The sequence below is a fragment of the Sylvia atricapilla genome, chromosome 3 (assembly GCF_009819655.1).
Source record: "Sylvia atricapilla isolate bSylAtr1 chromosome 3, bSylAtr1.pri, whole genome shotgun sequence".
Classification (NCBI taxonomy): domain Eukaryota; kingdom Metazoa; phylum Chordata; class Aves; order Passeriformes; family Sylviidae; genus Sylvia; species Sylvia atricapilla.
Window position 1 is genome coordinate 15,199,875 of NC_089142.1, and position 18,943 is coordinate 15,218,817.

The 18,943-nt window shown below is 37.6% G+C and overlaps 1 protein-coding gene across 3 annotated transcripts; it reads right to left on the minus strand.

Annotated features, from left to right (window-relative positions):
• Positions 1-255: 255 nt before the first annotated feature.
• Positions 256-18,844, minus strand: CPSF3 (cleavage and polyadenylation specific factor 3). 3 transcript variants are annotated; one of them, XM_066314820.1, is made up of 18 exons: positions 18,739-18,844; positions 18,201-18,264; positions 17,699-17,796; positions 16,618-16,746; positions 15,684-15,861; positions 14,033-14,122; positions 12,896-13,046; positions 10,558-10,733; positions 9,885-10,043; positions 9,004-9,150; positions 7,955-8,107; positions 7,439-7,547; positions 6,623-6,721; positions 5,466-5,560; positions 4,848-4,935; positions 3,333-3,402; positions 2,671-2,767; positions 256-678 (listed from the first exon to the last, which is right to left on the minus strand). In XM_066314820.1, the coding sequence occupies exons 1-18, from the start codon at positions 18,807-18,809 to the stop codon at positions 577-579; spliced, it is 2,076 nt and encodes a 691-aa protein (XP_066170917.1). In that variant the 5' UTR covers positions 18,810-18,844; the 3' UTR covers positions 256-576. The 3 variants fall into 3 exon arrangements, with proteins under 3 accessions (XP_066170917.1, XP_066170918.1, XP_066170919.1); XM_066314821.1 differs by lacking the exon at positions 18,739-18,844 and adding an exon at positions 18,407-18,531; XM_066314822.1 differs by lacking the exons at positions 4,848-4,935; positions 5,466-5,560.
• Between the last annotated feature and the right edge of the window lie 99 nt (positions 18,845-18,943).

Below are 18,943 nucleotides of genomic sequence, written 5' to 3' on the forward strand. Positions count from 1 at the left end.
AGCCCGCTTGGGGCAGATGAGGCTGTCAGAGGTCATAAGGCCCCATTTCCCTTGCGCTTGGTGATGTACCTCTAGCCCAGTTAATGGCAATGCCAGCATGCAGAGTTTTAAAGCTCCAACTAACCCCACCATGCAGACGTGGATTCCATTTTTAATTTTGTTCAAGACCCCTCTGACTTCCAGTAGACACAAGCATGCAGCCGATCACTTCCGCAACAGGAACAAAATTATAGATGCAAACCCAGTACATCTAAATTATCCTCCAAATGGTTTTAATATTCAAAAATACAAAACTCCACTTAATCTTTGTAATTCTGTATCAGGTTAAGAATTATTTCGTGTATGTGCACAAGAGAACATATGCACACTTTGCCTGATTTAATTGCATCTATATGCACAAATATAGTTGTTATGAGGTTGCTGATCCATTATGTGAAATAGCTCAGCAGTTTCACATTCACAGAACTGAAACCTTTGACCTACTCAGGAAAAAAAATTACTCATTAAAAATAGTCCAAATAAATCGAAAATTTAAAAGAATTTTTTTTTTTAGGCATCCTAGGTTATCTACAGAGGTCAGTATACAGGGCTGAGGGCATCATAAAGCCTCTGTGCTGCCAGTTCCACCATTTCACGCAGGGATTCATCATCTTCGCTTCCTGGCTCACAGTCAACTGTCTAGGGACAGAAAGAGAAGGATGTTACAACAACTGGCACTTGGTGCTCCCTTTCAGCACACAAAGAATGCTCATAAGGAGAAAGGAAAAAGTAGCCATGGAAATTATCAAGAGCAGCACTGTATATTTTTCAGCAGTCTGCTAGCATGTAGAGGAGTTCAGAGAAGACATAAAACAAGTCCTGCTGAGGAACAAGAAGCTTAATTCCGAGTTTTATGCTCAAAATTGCTATGTGAAATACATTAAATTTTGTGGATTACGTTTAATTCAAAATCAAAATCACACAAGATTCATTCCTGGAGATTTCATTTTATCTGTGAATTCACTCACATTGTATTCGGTTAACACTGCAAAACACATGCAGTCATAGAGGGACAGGCACCACACTGATGTTCCCACACACATGATGACATTTACACAAAAATAATCCAAATAAATTAATTTTTTAGTAAAACTAATTTTCCCAGAGAAAGATGCCCACCTCAAACATGAAACTCTATTTACATTCCTGACTGCTCTACCTCAGAAATAAAGGGCAGCATTTGAATATTAACACTGTTCTTGGTCCTGTGGCCTTTCTAGACTCTAAGACTAAACCTCCTTTAATTCAGTATTAACTTCTTACGCTTCTGATCAAGTAACTCTTTCCAACCATAAGGTTTGAGTGAGGAAAAATAGCATTTAAACAGCAAACATGCATTTCATGTTACCTAGCAATGTTAAAATCATGTTAACTGTGAGAGCACTGAGTTAACATGGAAAACAGAATTCCACATCCCACCAATCAGATCTACACTCAACAGCTTTTTATTTTAAAGGCAATAAAGTTTTATAAGACACATAGCATGTAAAGAAGGACAGAAGATCAGCCTTGTAAAATCTGGTTCACAATGGCACAAGCTTGCCATTGCCAACAGACTGCACACTAAGTACTGCACAGATGCACCCTGTTGTAACTGACCTGCCATTGGGGTTTCTGTCAGTACACAAATCTTTTAACAATAATAGCCCATTACAAAAACGAAATCAAACTTCTCGATTAAGCACTATGCATTCCTTTGCAGTCAAGTCATGTTTTAATTTATTTCAAGAGTTCTTTCACCAGTCCTGTATTTTTCTCTACCATCTACAAACTCAAATGTGGCAATGTTTATTAAAGAATTGAAAAGAGATGGCACAGGTTGTGTGTTAACCACTGTAACTCACTATTCTCTTAAGGTAATCAACATTCACTTGTTTTGTTTCCATAGGTAATTTTTTGGCAGCGGCCAACCTTTTTTTCTGGGTTTGTAGAACACTTAAAACATTGGTTGTGACTCCTTAAGTAGAGCATGTGAGAACTACTCCTTAGAATACTTTACATTGTATTATTACTATGAATAGAGGCAATACACAAGCTATGTTTAGTATGTTTTCAGTAATGACAGAAAGTCAATACATTAAAATGCTTAAGGACATGAAGGACATGACTTTAACCATTCTTTACAGTTTAAAATTATTCACATAACTAGATGTGATGGCTTCTTAAAGCACCCTTCCAACATGCATGACATCCAGTTCAAGGACCAAGGTAGCAAATTAATAAAGTATTTATTTTTGTGAGAATTTCAGGCTTTCAGTTTAACTCCAAAAGTATCAAGATGACAAAAAAATTATTAACAACACTGCTACCCTGTAACTGTTCAATTACTCAGACCAGAGCCATGCTTAAAAGCATTAAAAAAATGTGGGTTAACTCACTTTCTCGTCTACAATCTTTCTTTATTCTTTTTTTTTTTAATACAGCTAAGCTGATGAAAAATACTGAGGTTCTCCCCAAATGTACTGCATTTGTTGCATAAACATTGCTAGCATTTTTTAATTAAGAATGCTCTCTGTTTTGACACCAAGTACATTTCCTTAGCAAGTGAGTCCACGACAGTGTGGGCAGTCCTGTGTGCAGCACAGGAGGCTGCTGAACACAGCCCACACCGAGGGGCTTTGCTTTACCTACCCGAGTGTCCAGGGAAATGTTGGCAGTTTTTCCATCCACTGTGATGCACAGCACAGAATCATCTTTGGAGCTCACACAGTCCTCTCCAAACATATCCCTAAAGCAAAGAGCTGTGAGTGTAAGGTGTGGCCAAACAGCAAAGAGGTTTTTCTATTAACCCTGGGATCACTTTGTCAGGTGAGTATCACCTTTCAGCAACAACTCGGTCCAATGTAATTAAAATTATGGAATTAAATTATGACAGTGGGTATCAAATAACAGTAAGTGTAATACCAAAATAATACCATAAATAAAGAGAAGGATTAATTTCCTTTCAAAAGAGGCAAGATTTCTACATAAATAACAGGATACACATCAGACTAAGTTTTAAAAGAGATGTGATACAAACTTGTTTTTATTAACCATTTGTAGTATAATTTTTCAAAACAACTTAAAAATCTGCTTCTGGAAGATATAACTGAATTCAAAATTTTAGTGGAGCTGAGAACTTTTTACTGTACCTCTTTTTTTACTTAATTCCTGGCCTTCCCAGAAATTAGACTGAAGTAAATTTGCATGAAGTATTTTTACATAACTACATTTAAACCCTTTTATACTAAGACTATTCTATTTACATGATTAACATTGCTCATTTTCCTTTAGAGAAATATATACCAACTTACTGAAGCATGATTTCCATTCTCTTCCTATATACATCCATATCTATTTTTTTGGAAATCTTACTTACTGCAGCTGAAAAGAAAAAAAAATTACTTTCACAAACATTTACTGGAAAGGAAGAATAGCTAATTGATCAATGCTAATCACAAACTGGCTTTCCTGAAAAACAATCCAAAAACTAAATAGAATATTGTGGTGGTTTAGCATTTAGTTTCTGAGAAATTCTTTGAAAAACTGCAAGCGACTGACCTTAAATCTTAGTAATAAGAAAAAAAAAACCTGAATAAATATATTAAAATCAACCATTCCTTAGATAAGATGCAGTAACTGAACATACTAAGCAAGATATAATTTCATCCTAGGAATAAACCTGACCATGTGCCTGAGGTAAACACAGGCAGTTTAGTCCACTGATGTAAACACAGGCCCATGGTCAGCTAAGCAACAGTAATTTAAGATATTTAATTTGAATCTCTTTTGATCCTGTGAAGATATCCTAAAACACAACTGCAAGAACTCTTTTGAATGCTTTTACTCCAAATAAGAAAAAAAAAAAAACAAAAACAAACACAACTGAAAGAAGTCACACCTGAGATTAACTGACAAAATCAGCACCATAAAACAACATGGGAGATAATGCTGAAAGGCATATAAAAATACAGAGAATTAATTTCAGGATAGTGGAGGATGGAGAATCTAGATACTGTTACTAAAAAATCATACAGAGAAAGTGTGGATGACGAAAAATCAGGCTAAAGCAGATATTACAGTAAGAAATAAAAAAATATTTGGCAAAATAGAAAAGGGTTTTTTCCATCTGCCTAAAGAAAGAAAAAAAAAGATAATTCAAAAATAAAATTTCTATTTTTGGTTCATTTCATAGAGCAGAACATGAGGACATAGCCAGAACGGCTTATATATACTGAAAATGATCACAACCAAGATCAGAAAATTACACTCTGAATTTGTTTGGGTCAAGGTGACTGGAAAATCTTCACCCCCCTAAGCAAAGTAAGAACTGTTATGGGAATTTAGAAACTCATTTGTAACAAATGTGTTGAGTCAGGTATGGGACTAAACACCTAAGGAACACTGACTTCTATTATACAAAATTGTTAAAATATGTAATAAAAAGACAAGAGGGGTAAAGTGAAAGTAAACACCAATTTGCCCATATAGAATCATAAAATGGCCTGGGTTAGACCATCCAAAACTTAACTTTAGATTTTTTTTGTGTAAGATTTAAAACTTAATTTAAATAAAGGCCATGTTTTCCACAGTCAGTTATTGGCTGCCATGTAAGAGAAGTTTCAACAAATGAATGTGTCACAAACAATGAAGATCAACCTGTAATTATTCTGTTTTTAAATAGCAAATTTTACTCCCTAGTAAGTTCCACAAGGCAAGGAAATACAATAAAGGGATTGCAATCTATTGGAAGGCATTATTTCCTTTTAAGCTCGATGTAAAAATACAAAGAAATACCTAAGTTAAATAAACATACAATAAACTTATACCTTTCTGAATTTTTGGATTTGACTGAACTTCCAGTATCACTGTTGTCACAGTGTCTGCATACATGTCATTAGCAGGATTTGCCACCCACTAGAAGACAAAAAAAATAAATTCGTGATTTGGACTGAGTGAATAAGGCAGCATGAAAACAATATAACATTAATTGCATTCTCCTTTCTCTTTTCTCTGAATTCCAGCTTCAAATGACTGTCATACCTTTCACACCAAATTATTAACTACTTTTAACTGGGAGTACTCCAGTAACTTCCCATGAAAAAGTCAAGCTTTTCAAAGTTTGTGAGCACATTTACAAAATAATAATTACCACAACTATTTGGGGGAGGAATCAGTACCATTTGATGTTATTTCCAATTATTATCTGCCAGATGAAAAAAGGGCACCAAATCTGCTCATGAGACAGAGCAAACAAAACCCCAGCTGGCACCAGATAAATAAAGTAACACACATCCACACAGGACCACAGCTTCAGAAGAACTTTGTTCTAGCCTTTGCTCTACTTGTTATACAACAGAAAGCTCCTTAAAACATTGAATTCTGCATGACATCTCTATGGTATTAGTGGAGAACAAAGTACTTCTTTCTCCCTCACCAATGCCCACCTCAAGGACTACCATGCCTGGTTCCTGGATCACAGTAATATTTTTGAAAACCTTCAGAGCTGGCTTTTGTTGGATTTCTATTTCTTCTACATCACCTAAGAAGTGACAACAAATGGTTAGCAATAATGAAATTATACTGGAAACAAAACTAACTTCATTTGCGTAAAATAGAGGGGTTGTCTGTTATCACAACTGCTCAAAGCAGCTCACAATATGGAATTCCATACTCTCTTCCCTTACATGACAATATTATTTTCTTTGTTCTGGATTGTTTGAAGTTTTTTTTTTATTAGTTAATATTGGCCATTTTATTTGGTTTGAATTCTCATATTTGACTAGCTTAGTACACTGAGTGAGTACACCAACAAAAAAGAAAACACGTGAAAAATTTAGTTAATTCTGCTCCATTTGCAGAAGTAACCAGCTCTTACTCCCTTAAAGGATAACCCATTGCTCACATAAAAGCATAGAGCTTAAACAAAAAGCACTTGTTTGTCTGGCAGCACTCAGGTTATGAGACCTGAACCTCAGCTGAATATAGGTGTTCTCTTCACTAATAAGAAGAATTAGATTCTGATATCTGATACTAGAGAACTAAAAAAATTCTGGGCTTTAAATCTGGGAAAGGAATCTGCAAGGTGTGTGTACCTAGGATAGGAGCTGCCCCTAACACTTGAGAAAGCCAGAGAGAGGCACAGGTGATCATCCCTGTGTCAGGTTTAAAGGGCTTCTCATCCAGTAAAAGGCAATTTGTGCCTCTGTGGGAGGCACAGAAGAGTCTGTCTGCCACAAAGGAGGACAGAGCTCTTGGTTTGATTAACAGGATGGCATTAGCCATTCCATCTGGGGCTAGAGATACAAGACCAATTATTTAAGTTTCCATCAGAGTGGCCAGAGCGCTCATTTTGAGGGCTGACAGAGACAGAAATCAGCCTATGCTCTGTATTGCTATATGCTCATCACTTTGCAATATGAATACAGTAGAATCCCCCCCCCAAAGCTGTGTCACACTCATGAACTGGATCTGGCAGAAGCTGAATAGCCTGATGAAAGCTGTAAAATACGACGAAATCTTCACTCAGAAGACCTCTGAAGACTAGAAGTTGCTTTGACAGCTGGCCAGTATAAACCATGACCCTGTCCTCCCAGGTACACACCTGTGAGTTTCTGCAGCTGGTAACAAAGCAGATTGAAAGGGCCCGTGTAGGGGATGGCTTGTGTCTGTGTCACTGTGCTCATGGCCAAGTCTGTGTAATCTGAAACCATGGAAAAAAGTACATGTTAAAAATTATCCCTCTGAATTTACTTTCTAATAAATTCCTTAAGAATTGCCATTATAGATAAATAATGGCATTGATACATTTAAGACAAGAAGGCTGAAAAGAGCAATTTATAAAAAGGAAGGTGGAGCACCTATTATAAGATAAATAAGGTATTTGTGGTTAGGAAACCAGGTTGTTTTATTATCCTGCCTATTAGAGACAAACAATGAAGTAGGGCAGCAGAACTGCTTTCCCCAAGTTCTTCTGACCTTAGATTTAATTCCTCTTCTATTCTGAAAATAGATCAATTCCCTGAGTTACAAAAACCATAGGAGAACTACACATACATTTTCTGTGTTCTGCAGCTTTTTACACTAAAAACTAATGACATTTTAGAAAATGGTCAGACTATTGATTGAGGCGTTTTTTGGTTGCCATTGAATGTTTTATGCATATTCTTGCAGAGGAAAAGGTTTCAAGTAACCAGAAGGGAAATGGAATTTTGCTTGTTTTCTGTTAGAGAAAGAAGATTTTAAATTTGAGTGAACAATGAGTTAAATGCCTTTTTTCTCACTTCAATAGTTCAGAATTTATGGCAAACATGTTCACTAATTACTTATGAAACACAAAACTGCAGGAAACCCCCCAGAATTATAAGTGTTTTAATGACACAATAATTAAATTACCCACTGATCACATCACTGTACTTACTGGAGAGGTCACATGGAGAAAGGATATGATAGTTAAAATTTCTTTTAACTAAGATTCCAGAAATTCTCTGTCCTTGCTCTGGTTTCTTATCTGCTAAAGATCCCATCACCTGCAGAGAAAAAGCATATATACTGCAACAAGGCAATCTGAAGCACTCACAGCTTCAAGTAATTATGGAGATGAAATATGGTTCTCTAAGAAAAATCAGTGCAAAATTAACTCTGAAAAAAAAAGAAGGTCAGACTAACCTATAAACTTTCTGAGACATAAGACAAGAAAAATTTGTAAGAGTGAAGAACCAAAGAAAAACCCAAAACAACAACAAAAAAAATCCTTAAAATAGAAACCCCTGAACCAAACCCCAAATACAACTAAACACAAAACATTCATATACTCTGAGACCCTGGAAAACATGTAATTTGAAATCAATTAAAAACAGAGGTTAGGAAGATAACACGTAGTTTTAACACCAGAAGAAAATACTGTTCTACATATAAGAAAACATTGATTTCATACCTTGGCAAGTTTTTCTCCTCTGAAGTTTAATGTCACAGCTTCAGTATTCCTCGGATTATGAACTTCTATATGAACTTCATCATTATCCTCATACTCCCGTATCAATGCTGCTTTCAACCTGGCCATTTCATTCTGCTCACCATGAACTAAAATCTATTAAAGAAGACAGTTTTCTTTTTAGCAGAAATTATTTGTCCAACCAGACATGTTTAGTATGCAAATTATCCAAGAAAACTGCCATATTCTATCTCATCTTTATAAAAATGGAACTCCATGAGGTGACAGTGTAGGAAACATGAGCTCAATTACAGTTCTGTTTCTGTGAATTCTCTGCATTATTCAAAGGGTAGGATTTCACAATCCTGAGTATTAGTTGAAAAATCCATGCTATTAATTTAAGTTCAACAGAAGTCAGTTAGCTTTATGTTTTTGTGTCTCTGTGTAGATATAAACAAGCAATTCAGAGAGAATGCTTCACAGTTCACAATTTTCTTTGCCAAGGTAATTCTCTTCTCTTCTGTGACAATTTTTTTCTTTCTAATCTGTGCTTGCACACTGTTTCACCACCAGTTTCAGATCATAGTCCCCATTTTCACATTCTGGTTCTTCATACCAACTTCTCCCCATTATTTGTTCATGCTTTTCCCTCCAAGTGCTGCCTTTGTCTTTTGCTGTCTGAACATACCTTCAATACATGTTTTCTTACCTATTTCAAGGTCAATTCCAGTGAATTATTCCAATACCAGCATCCCCAACTTCACATTATCCCACACTGCATCTTACTAGCTCAAATCACTGCTGAAGCAGATTATGGTCTACACCGTTGTCTGGAAAATCATCCCCAGGGATCCCACAGGCAGACACTCAAGAACAAGTTCATTTTTACATTGCTAAGATAACTTGACAAAAAATGATTAAAATCTCCACCTTCAATTATTCAAAGCACAGGGATGCTGGCTACTGCTATACACCAATCCCTGCCTTGACTCAAGGCTGTGAGCTGGTTTGATGAATCCCACTCTGGAGAAATGGGCAGCATGGATACTGACCACATGTGGAGGTTTCAGGGCCCGGATAAATTCACTAGTTTGTTGATAATCTGTGTGAGCAGAGAAAGAAATGTAATCCACAGACATCTTCAGTGGGAGTTTTTGCCCTGACATAGTCGTGATCTCTTCAGGTTCAGACATGATGTGCTAGAAAATAAAAAGCACCTTAATTAAAAAAAGTAAAGTGTCCTATAGGCACTGTATAACTAATGCTTTACATTTCAAAAATCAATGAAATAATAGTGACAGCACTATTAAATGTGAAGCAGTGAAAAAAAATCTCTCAAATTTCCCAGAACACAGACTCAGACATGAAAAATGCAGACACAACACACACCATTTCATCTTGTGCATCCTCAGCACATCTGAGGGCTCATCCTTCTCCCAGATAAATCTCTCTAGCTCGTATCACACCAGTAACAAGTGTGTGATTTCTGTCTCTAAAGGCAAAATTAGCTGCTGGAATTTGGAAGGATTTCATTTCCTACAGATGGTTGGTGGCACAAGGTGCACAAGGCAGTCTGGTCTCTGACATCTAAGTAATGTTAGACTTAATATCAGCTTCTCTAAAACTAGGATTAGGGCTACTGTCTTGAAAATTTAAGCACAGGAGAGGTCTGAAGTACCAAGCATTCTTCCCCATGACAAGGTAACTGCCCCCAGAAAAGATTATTCTATACAATATCACTGGAAAGGACCACAGGCAAATTTTCTGCACTTTTCATTAATATTAACCAAAAGCCATCAGTTTTGACTACATATTCATACATACCAACAACAATCTCAGTACATCAAAAAGGCACTTGCTATTGACCAATTCTTTTAAAACCTAAAACGAACACTACCTGTTATTAAGAGGTTGTGGTGCATTAGCAACTCACCTTAGCAAGAGTTCCTTCAACGCAGTACCCTGCAATAATGACTCCATTTCTCTTATCTGTGCACCAGCTCTCAAACAACTCCCTGGATAAGCCACTCTGCATCATACCTGGAGAAGCCATCACAACACTGGGGCCAATGTCATCGAAGTGATCCATGCTCTAGAATGACACAGTGAGATTATCAGTTAAATGAAGGGCAGCCCAGCTGCACCCTTGAACAACATACAAGAAGGGCCCTATGTTCACAGATTATACCCCATGCTCACAAAAGGTGCCCTTGGCAGGAAAAATCCTTTTACTGATACGCACAAGGAGTAAGCTGCAAGCACAGGGATCTATAGCAGAAAAAGTGCTGGGGAACAAGCTTCCCTCAAACAGCCCTCTAAGCACTGGGACAGCAGATAACTAAGATACAGACCTGGACCTAATCAATCTATTAGGGTATTAAGGACATTGATCGGCTCAGCTGATTAGAGTGTGGTGCCAAAAACACACCAAGGTTGTGGGTTCAATCCTTGGAGGGGCCATTCACTTCAGAGTTGGACTACATGATCCTTATGGGTCCCTTCCAACTCAAAATATTCTGTGATATCAGGATACTAAATATGCAAACTGTTCAGCCAACATGAACTCTTCTGTCAAATTCACCTTTTTGTAAGAAACTCGAGCTTACCTTCAGATTACTAATGTGCTTGAAAACAAAAGGATTGTTGATGTTAATTTGCTTGCGGATTTTGTCGTTCATGGCATTGACATATGTCTGATAAACTGCCATACATTTCTTTGCCAAGGAGGAGGCATAATATATGGGGATATCATGGAGTTCAGGATGATTCTGCCAGTATTCATCTAAAAACGCAAAATAAACAAAAAAATAAAAAAGAATAAATAAATAAAAAAACCAAAAACCCAGCCACCAAACAATAAAATACAAAATTCCATCCGCAGGATTATTTATTAAGTGTGTGCTTCTCAGAAACATTAGTAATTCTTGTAAATCAGATTTATCTGGATTTTTAGCACAGAAAATCACCATCATAGCCTCTTTGCTTTCATCTGCTTTTCTGAAACAGTCACCAGCTAGAACTGTCTACAACCAGTACCAACAAACAAGCAAACAAACATGACAAAGATGAACTTCAGATCCTTTTGGCAGGTCAGATTTCAAGCAATCCCCACCTTCAGCTACAAGGTATAAAAGTATACCTGATACTACACTGCAATAAGTCTACATTATTACACCTCTAAATAAAGCTAAAATGTCCCTGTCAAATATTAATTATACATCTAAGAGCCAGGGACATCTACACAGATTTGTTTGTGAGAATTTACTATATGAACATCCTGTAAAACAAATCCACGGAGTTCAAGGTGAGAAGGAATCACTGAATTATCAGGCCTGGCTTTCTGTATAGCACAGTTATATTTTGCAAGCCAAAAGGAACAAAACCAAGGAAAGAGTTTCCATTAACCACAACTTATTTTATCATTGATGACAGAAGCGATGACCTTTCCTAAACACAAAGAAGAGATCTGAATGCAGCTGTACAAATATAACTTATCCATTTTCTCATTTGGATACAGTTCTGCTAGTCTGAAAGATATTTATGCTGCACAATTGATGCACCATAGTCCAAAAACAGAGGTACACTCTTTTGGCTGTATTTGTGCATTTACAATGACATTACAATGTGCTTTTTACCTAACATTTCTGATTTGCAGGCAAAGCTTCTCACAACATTTCAGAGAGGATCACTGCCATGGCTACCTTAATAAGTTCAGGTGTAAGGTAGAAACACCCAGTAAAAGATAACCAGCCACAAACTGAATTCATCATCATGATTTTCTACACCATAACACAGTATTTTATTTTTTGTCATACAGTTACAAAAAGAAGAGAAATAAACACAAAAGCCTGAAGGCTCAACTGTGTAAGCATGTGATATGCAATTGTATTTTCTACCTAATTAGGCATCCAATTGCATGTCTAGCTTTCCTAGATATATTTCCAAGCTTATCTTTAGAAACTCACTTCAAAATCTACACACAGCAAAGAGAGGCAAGCAAATTACAACCTAATGGCTACACAAGGTTGAAAATGTTCAGTTTTTATGTTCTCTAAAAATTAAAGGACCCCTCTCAATCAATGAGAAGTGGTAAATAATTCTACAACATCAAATACTACTCCATACCTAGATCTGAATTTCTTGTTAACATCTGAATAGACTAGTAAGACATTTTGAAAACAAACTAGTTTGCAATACTGAGCTGAACTGAAATGGAAAATGAGAAAAATTTCAAGTAGTTTAGGAAACACTTAATATTCAACACCCTAAATATATGCATTTTAAGGTAGAGATAATTATATTTTGATCCTGACAGCTGAATGAGCAGAAAGACTAGTGAAAAAATCATGTAACAGTACAAACTAATGTGCTGAAAGGAAGCAAAGAGGATTGGGAATAACTTACTTAAAAGCTGTTTTTTTTTCTGAAGTACTTCGTAACAACTATCTATATATTTTATGTGAAGTAGCTTGTTATGCTCATGGGTAATTTTCACTCCTTTTTGCTCAAAAGCCTAATTTACTTTTCATTATTATTATTACTTCAGAAGTGTTAGAAGTGTCTTCTATGGTCTTCTAAGCTTTTCCTAAAAAGAGTTTTGCATTCAGGTTTGTCAATTAAAGCACAAAAACAGAATTTCAGAAGAAAATATACAACTTTTTTAGCGTGCCAGTTTAAGTAAAATAGTTGTTGTTCTAACTGGTTATTTTTCTATTGTCCCTAATTGCTGAAATCCTGATTCAAAAGCCAAGCACATATTACCACACCATCATCTCTTCCTTTTCTAGGTCTCCCATCTTACTTCACAAGGCAGAGCTGCTGGTTGGTTTACTGGACATTCACAGGCTGTGAATGGCTGAGGGGTTGTTCAAGGATTTACGGTATCTAAAGCATTCTCAGTCCCTTTATGTGCCTTTCCACTGAGAGGAGCTGGGGAGGCCATACCTAAGATCAGGAGCAGCTCCTGAGCTCGACCCAGGGCGAACACGGGGATGAGCCCTCGGCCCCCTCTGTTCACGATGTCGTGAACGGTGTTGCAGAACCTCGCCTCCCGCTCCTCCCTCTTCTCATGGATGTGAGTGCCATACGTGGATTCCTGCAAATGGAGAGACAGGGCATCGAAAGGGCTGACACACAATTCCTGAGCTTCCCTGAACCCAACAGAAATGCAGATCAACACTCTGGTGTTAACATGTTGGGGAGAGGAGGGAGAGAGGTCAGAGAGAGGAAAGTCAGAACCACCCCCAAGTTCTCAAAACCACCCCGCCAAGGCAAGTAACAAAAACTTCCCCTCTCCCAAATACCTCTGAGCAATTTAGACAGATAGATCCTGTTAGCACTAAGAAGTTAGAGCAATTAATTTCAGTGCTTCTTTTAAGAGGTTTCAAATTTGACACACTTATTTTCCTAACTGGAAATGCTGCCAATGTTTTGATGATCACAGTGACAGGGCCCACAGTGGTACATGTGCCACGGTTTAACCCCAGACTTAAAATACAAAAATTACACTAAATACAAGACCTTGATGTGACTTAAAATTAGACTATCAGTTACAGAGAACAGCTAGAAGGGCCATAGTAAATGAAATAATTGTTCAAGTTCCCAGTGTTTGTTTCCAGCTGAAACTGTTACTTATAAAGTTTCCCTTGACCTGCTGTTTTCCAAACATGGATTCAGAATAAAATAATTTCACTCAGAAAACGAAACAAAAATATGGAATAGCACACAGGTCACCTCCACCAAGGACAAATTCTTAACATATCGGGAAGCAGGTTAGGATCTACTAAAATAGCTGTCTGGTTAAATTTGGGTTGGTATAACACAAGTTGAAATCTAATAAATGTCCCATCTCAGAAAGGTTTGTTTAGAACCTTAAGGAGCTTCATCAGAAGAATTATAAAATTATAATTAGACTTTTCTATACAATGGGAAGCAATGTCAGAGTTCTGAACACCCAAGTCTTTTGGATATTTAACACAAATCAGTACCACTAAACCTCTACTGTATTTGTCATTCTGTTTTGGCTTTAATTAAGTCATACCCCTAATCCATAACAGAAAAAAATGATTCTGCAAAACTTACAATTATAAGAATATCGGGTTTAATATTGGGAATCTCAGCTGCCATCAGGTGTCTGTCTTCCTGCCTTGAGAAATCACCTGTATATAAGAGCTGTTGGAGAAAAAGAGAAGCAAGTGTTCTGGTTACAGGTTCTACCAGTCAGCAGCCTTTAAAAAGCTGTGCAGAGACAGTTTTAATGAATTTTTGATAAAAAGGTCAGCTGTACTTTAAATAAGACTCTTCTTATGTCAGCAGCACTTACAATATTAGGTCAACCGTACTACAATACAAGTATTTAAACCTCAATAGTAAAGGTTTTTCAAGCAGCACCATAATTCCAACAAAACCAAGTAAACAATTATTAAGCTCTTATTTTTCGTTTCAGATATCAAGGTGCCATTTTCAGCCTTCTGCATATCTGCACTGACCACAAAGAAGTAAAAATACACAAAACATGAAATTCACCAACTCCTAAGCAGAAGTAAATCGAAGATCAAACTACATTTACATACCAGAATGGAAATATAATGACTAATTCAAGAAAATTATTTATTAAAAATTCTTTAAATATTTTCTGATACTGAAGAAAGCCTATCATCTAATTGATTTTCCAAATGGAATAATCATGTTCCCCATTACACCAAGAAGTAATTTTTAATTGCTATTTATTTTTAACGGATTCTTTTCTACAGTGTGGAATGCTACTCTCTGCACCCAAATTGATAGCTTCAAAACTGACATTATTTAATAGTATTTCCATATGTGAATAATGAATAACATACAGTCAGTGACATTAGACACCTGGTCTGCCATCTAACCTACTATCACAGGGAATTAATGAAAATAATGACATTAAAACCCGATCTATTTGAGTCATGCATAGTAAGAGGGAAATCTTTCTCATGCCTCAATCAGGAAAAGAAAAAAAAAAAGAAACATTAAGAGATCTAAATTTTTTTTGTGATCATTGTAAACTCAGTTCTATTCTAGGATTTTTTTAAAGTTAAAACTCTTGTAATACTCAATCATTATAAATCATGAACAAAGGGCAGCAAGCCTCAGAACCACCTTCTCTCTTCCCTCTTCAAGGCTGTGTGAAATTTTCCTTGGAGAGTGATTATCCTGCTGAACTCCAGTTCATGAGATATGTTTCAAGTATATTGTTTTGGCACAGCTATGCCTGTGATTATATGATTTACTTAATCCCTCCATGCCTAAAATTAATAATAACCTTATTTCTTTAGGTACTTCAGCATAGGAGTGTTATGAAAAAAATGTAACTCACATACATTGACAAAGCATTTGAGACAGGCAGGGACATAAATGAGAATTACAGAAACAAATATCTGTTCACAGATTTTACTGAAATGCAGCTTCCACACAACTGCCTCAGCTACCACCTGCCTCTGATCAGACCAGCAAGAGAAACATGTTTAGTGGTTCCAAATCTCAGTCAGGTCTCAGACTCCCATACAATCCAAATATCTTACCTGATCTGTGTCACTTGCCAGTTTGATTCAATGAGAAAATACATGTCCTAAGCCAAGGCCTCTTCTTGACCTGAGTTCAAGTCTATTGGACAGCTCCAACCACAGTGGTGGGGCATAAGAGAAAACAACAGCACTGCACTAGTACTCAGGCTTGATTTTAACTTTTAATAAAGAGAAAATACCTTCACACCAGCTATTTCAATCATAAACATGGCTGCTCCCAGAACGTGGCCTGCGTGGTAGCACCAGAATTTGATTCCTGCCACCTCCTTCACTTCATGGAAGTTGATGGTCTCAATCTTGTCCATGCTTTCCTCAAGGTCTGTTTCTGTATACAGCATGTCATCTGCTGAGATGTTACTGGATAGAAGTGAAATGGTTAAACATCTGCTCATCTGAACAGGTGGAAAAAACACTCCCTGGGTTTTCCCCACTGACACTCAGATTTCCATTCAGTAACACTGCATCTCCTGTGTTAAAAATCAACAACAGCTACTCTAATGTAGTTCATCTAAGGAGAGTTAAAGTATATTTCTTTTGAAAGGCTATGCTAGAATAGTCTTTTCAGTTAAGAATCTGCTCTGCATTTCTCAAAAAGTACCAGTAAGATTCCTAGTGCAGGACAGAGATCTGCAACTTAGCTTGTAACAATCCTCAAAAACCACATGGATCCATGGTTTTCCTACCAGCCCAGAAGAAACAAGTTAGAACAGGACTGTTATCAGGTTTTAGATCCAAGCTCAAAACATCTGAGTTGAGAGATGCCCAGGACCATTGCAGTCACATGGAAATAATGTGTCAAGGCATGAAACACAAGAAAACAAACATACAGGAAAGAAAAAAACCCCAATGTGTAAGTAACAGAGCACTCTTTGTACATTTAATATTTAATCTGTTCTTGTCCTGAAGAGTGAATTGTATCTTTAGGAGCTTAAAATTCACTACAACCTATCCATGAGGTAGTAAGATGATTCATTACTTATATATTGTATGCTATGTTGCTATTTATGACAACATCCAGGTTCATCCAGCCACTTTTGGTAGCTTTACCTTAAGTTTTCCATTGGATGTTTAGGTGAAATAATTCAGGAAGAGACACTCCACAGGTTAGCTTACCTGACTTTAACATAGTCTGAAAGAAGCCATCTGTAAATAGCTTTCGTGGCATGAGTCATAAATGTCCTTCCCTTAAAACTTGTTTTCTGTAAAAACCATGGCAAAGCCCCACAGTGATCTAAATGGAAGCTTAAAATAGACACACAAGTCCAATTAATACATTCATATTACACCACACTAATATATAATATCTATAATTCACTACTTCACTGGACTAATGGGGTGTCATGAAAACCCAGAAACAGAATTTTCAACCTTGTTGTTAACTGTGTCGATCTATGTTCTGCAGATTAGTGGCTAGAAACATAACCAAGAAAAGGTAAAACTAATACAGGAAATTCTCCATTAATTGCCGAGGTTTTACATATATAGTATTAAAATTACCTTCTTTTTGTAATTTCCATCTAAATTTAGAGGGAGAAGAAGAACAGGAAACCAGGGACACTAAACATCAAAGATACAAGAAAGCTAAAAACATGATCCTAGTTTTGCATGTTGCACACTACAGAATAAAACATGGTATCTGAAAATCAAATTCTTTGTTCACACTTCTGGTTCGACCCATCTTAAGAAACTACCTTTGAAATAAGGTAGAACAAACACATACCACAAAACCTCGGGATTTTATGGAGAGCTGCTTATTACTGATTACATAATTTAGAAACAGCTCTCCTCATCACTCAGCCACTAAGCAACACTTAAACCACATTCAAAGCTTGAGGAAGTCTCCAAGAACCTTTTCAATTCAAAGCCAATTGAGCAAAAAACCACAACCAATGCTATTCTGCAGTGTAGAAAACTCACTCCAGGAGCTATCACAATGATGTTAAACAGGTTATAACAACCAGAAATCAGAGTGAGCTCAGAGAAGACGTGTAATGTCAACAGTGAATGAATATCCTCAATATCCAGTTCTTAATTCTAAATGGAGATCTTTCAAACTCTTTGAAAAAAAATATGGAAAATAGAATTTTTCCATACCATCTAAATAACACCTATTTTCAGCCTCTCTTAATAACCTACAAGTGAACACAGCTCAGACCATGACCTCAAGTCATTTGTGCTTTTAGGTGCCACTTACTGACTAATGAGGAGGAGATCAATCTCAGCTGGATCTATCAAATCGATGTAAGGAAGAGCATCCATTCCTTCCAGCCCAGGATGGATTCCACAATCAAGCTGAAAAACGAAAGAAAGTTAAAGCTTCTAACAGAATGTATAAAAAACCCTCTTCCATCTTGGTCTACAGTACTGTTATCAGTGACTGGTAACTTTCAGCATCATGCAAAAAAAGCTTTTTCTTCATGAAACATTACTTTTAGCACTGGATTTCAAGCAAAATAATTTGGGTTGGTAGCACATACATTCTATATGGGGATATGGATTTATTTTACAGCACAGCCTCTGTGATGCCTAAGATCATACACACTATACTGCTCCAGAATGCTACAAAATGTGCTTTTTCTAGCACTGTGTCTGACTTCAGTGCAGAGGCTGAATTTAACCTGCAACATTTCCAATCACTTCAGTGATCTGAAGTACCACACTAGGGAGACATACAAATATATCCACACAATAATTACCATGATTTTTCTTCCTTTAAACTCCAGAATGATGCATGACCTTCCTACTTCTTGGCCAGCACCTCTGCAAAAGGATATCAAAGTCATGAGGACTGAAACAACCCACACTGCACAGATGTAACTCCGCTGGATGCCTTTACTGGGATTGTTTTGCCGTGCAGAAATAACAATTGCACGGCCCTTTTAAGCTCAGCTGGCCAAAGTACCTGAAGAGCTGTGCTTATCTCAAAGGAAATGAGGCCCTACGTAACTCAGCAGAAATAAAAAACCACCTGTCTGAGGAAATTATTTTGGCCTCTTTTGTTTTTTACTGAGCGCTCGAGTCTCAGACTATTGACACGTATAGTTAAAGTGCACCTAGGTAACAAATCGGGCCGAATAAGGCTGGGGTAGCATCTTTCCCGCTGTCCCAAGAACAACGCTTGTGGCGCCGCCAGAAACACGCCGGGCCCGCGGCGGCACCTTCCCCAGGGCAAGGAGCGGCTGCCAGCGGCGCTGCCCCGGCCCCCCCGCGCCCCGCGGCTCCCCGGGCGCTCACAGGGGCCGGATCAGCAGCTGGTCGCTCTCCTCGGCCGGGATCAGCGCCTCAGCCTTGCGCTTGGCCGCCATGGCGCCGCGCCGCTTCCGCCTTCCGCCTTCCGCCTTCCGCCGCGCCTGCGCCCGCCCCGGGCGACCCGGAACGGGATCGGGAGCGGGATCGGCACGGCAGCGGCAGCGGGAGCGGGAGCGGCATTGGGAGCGGG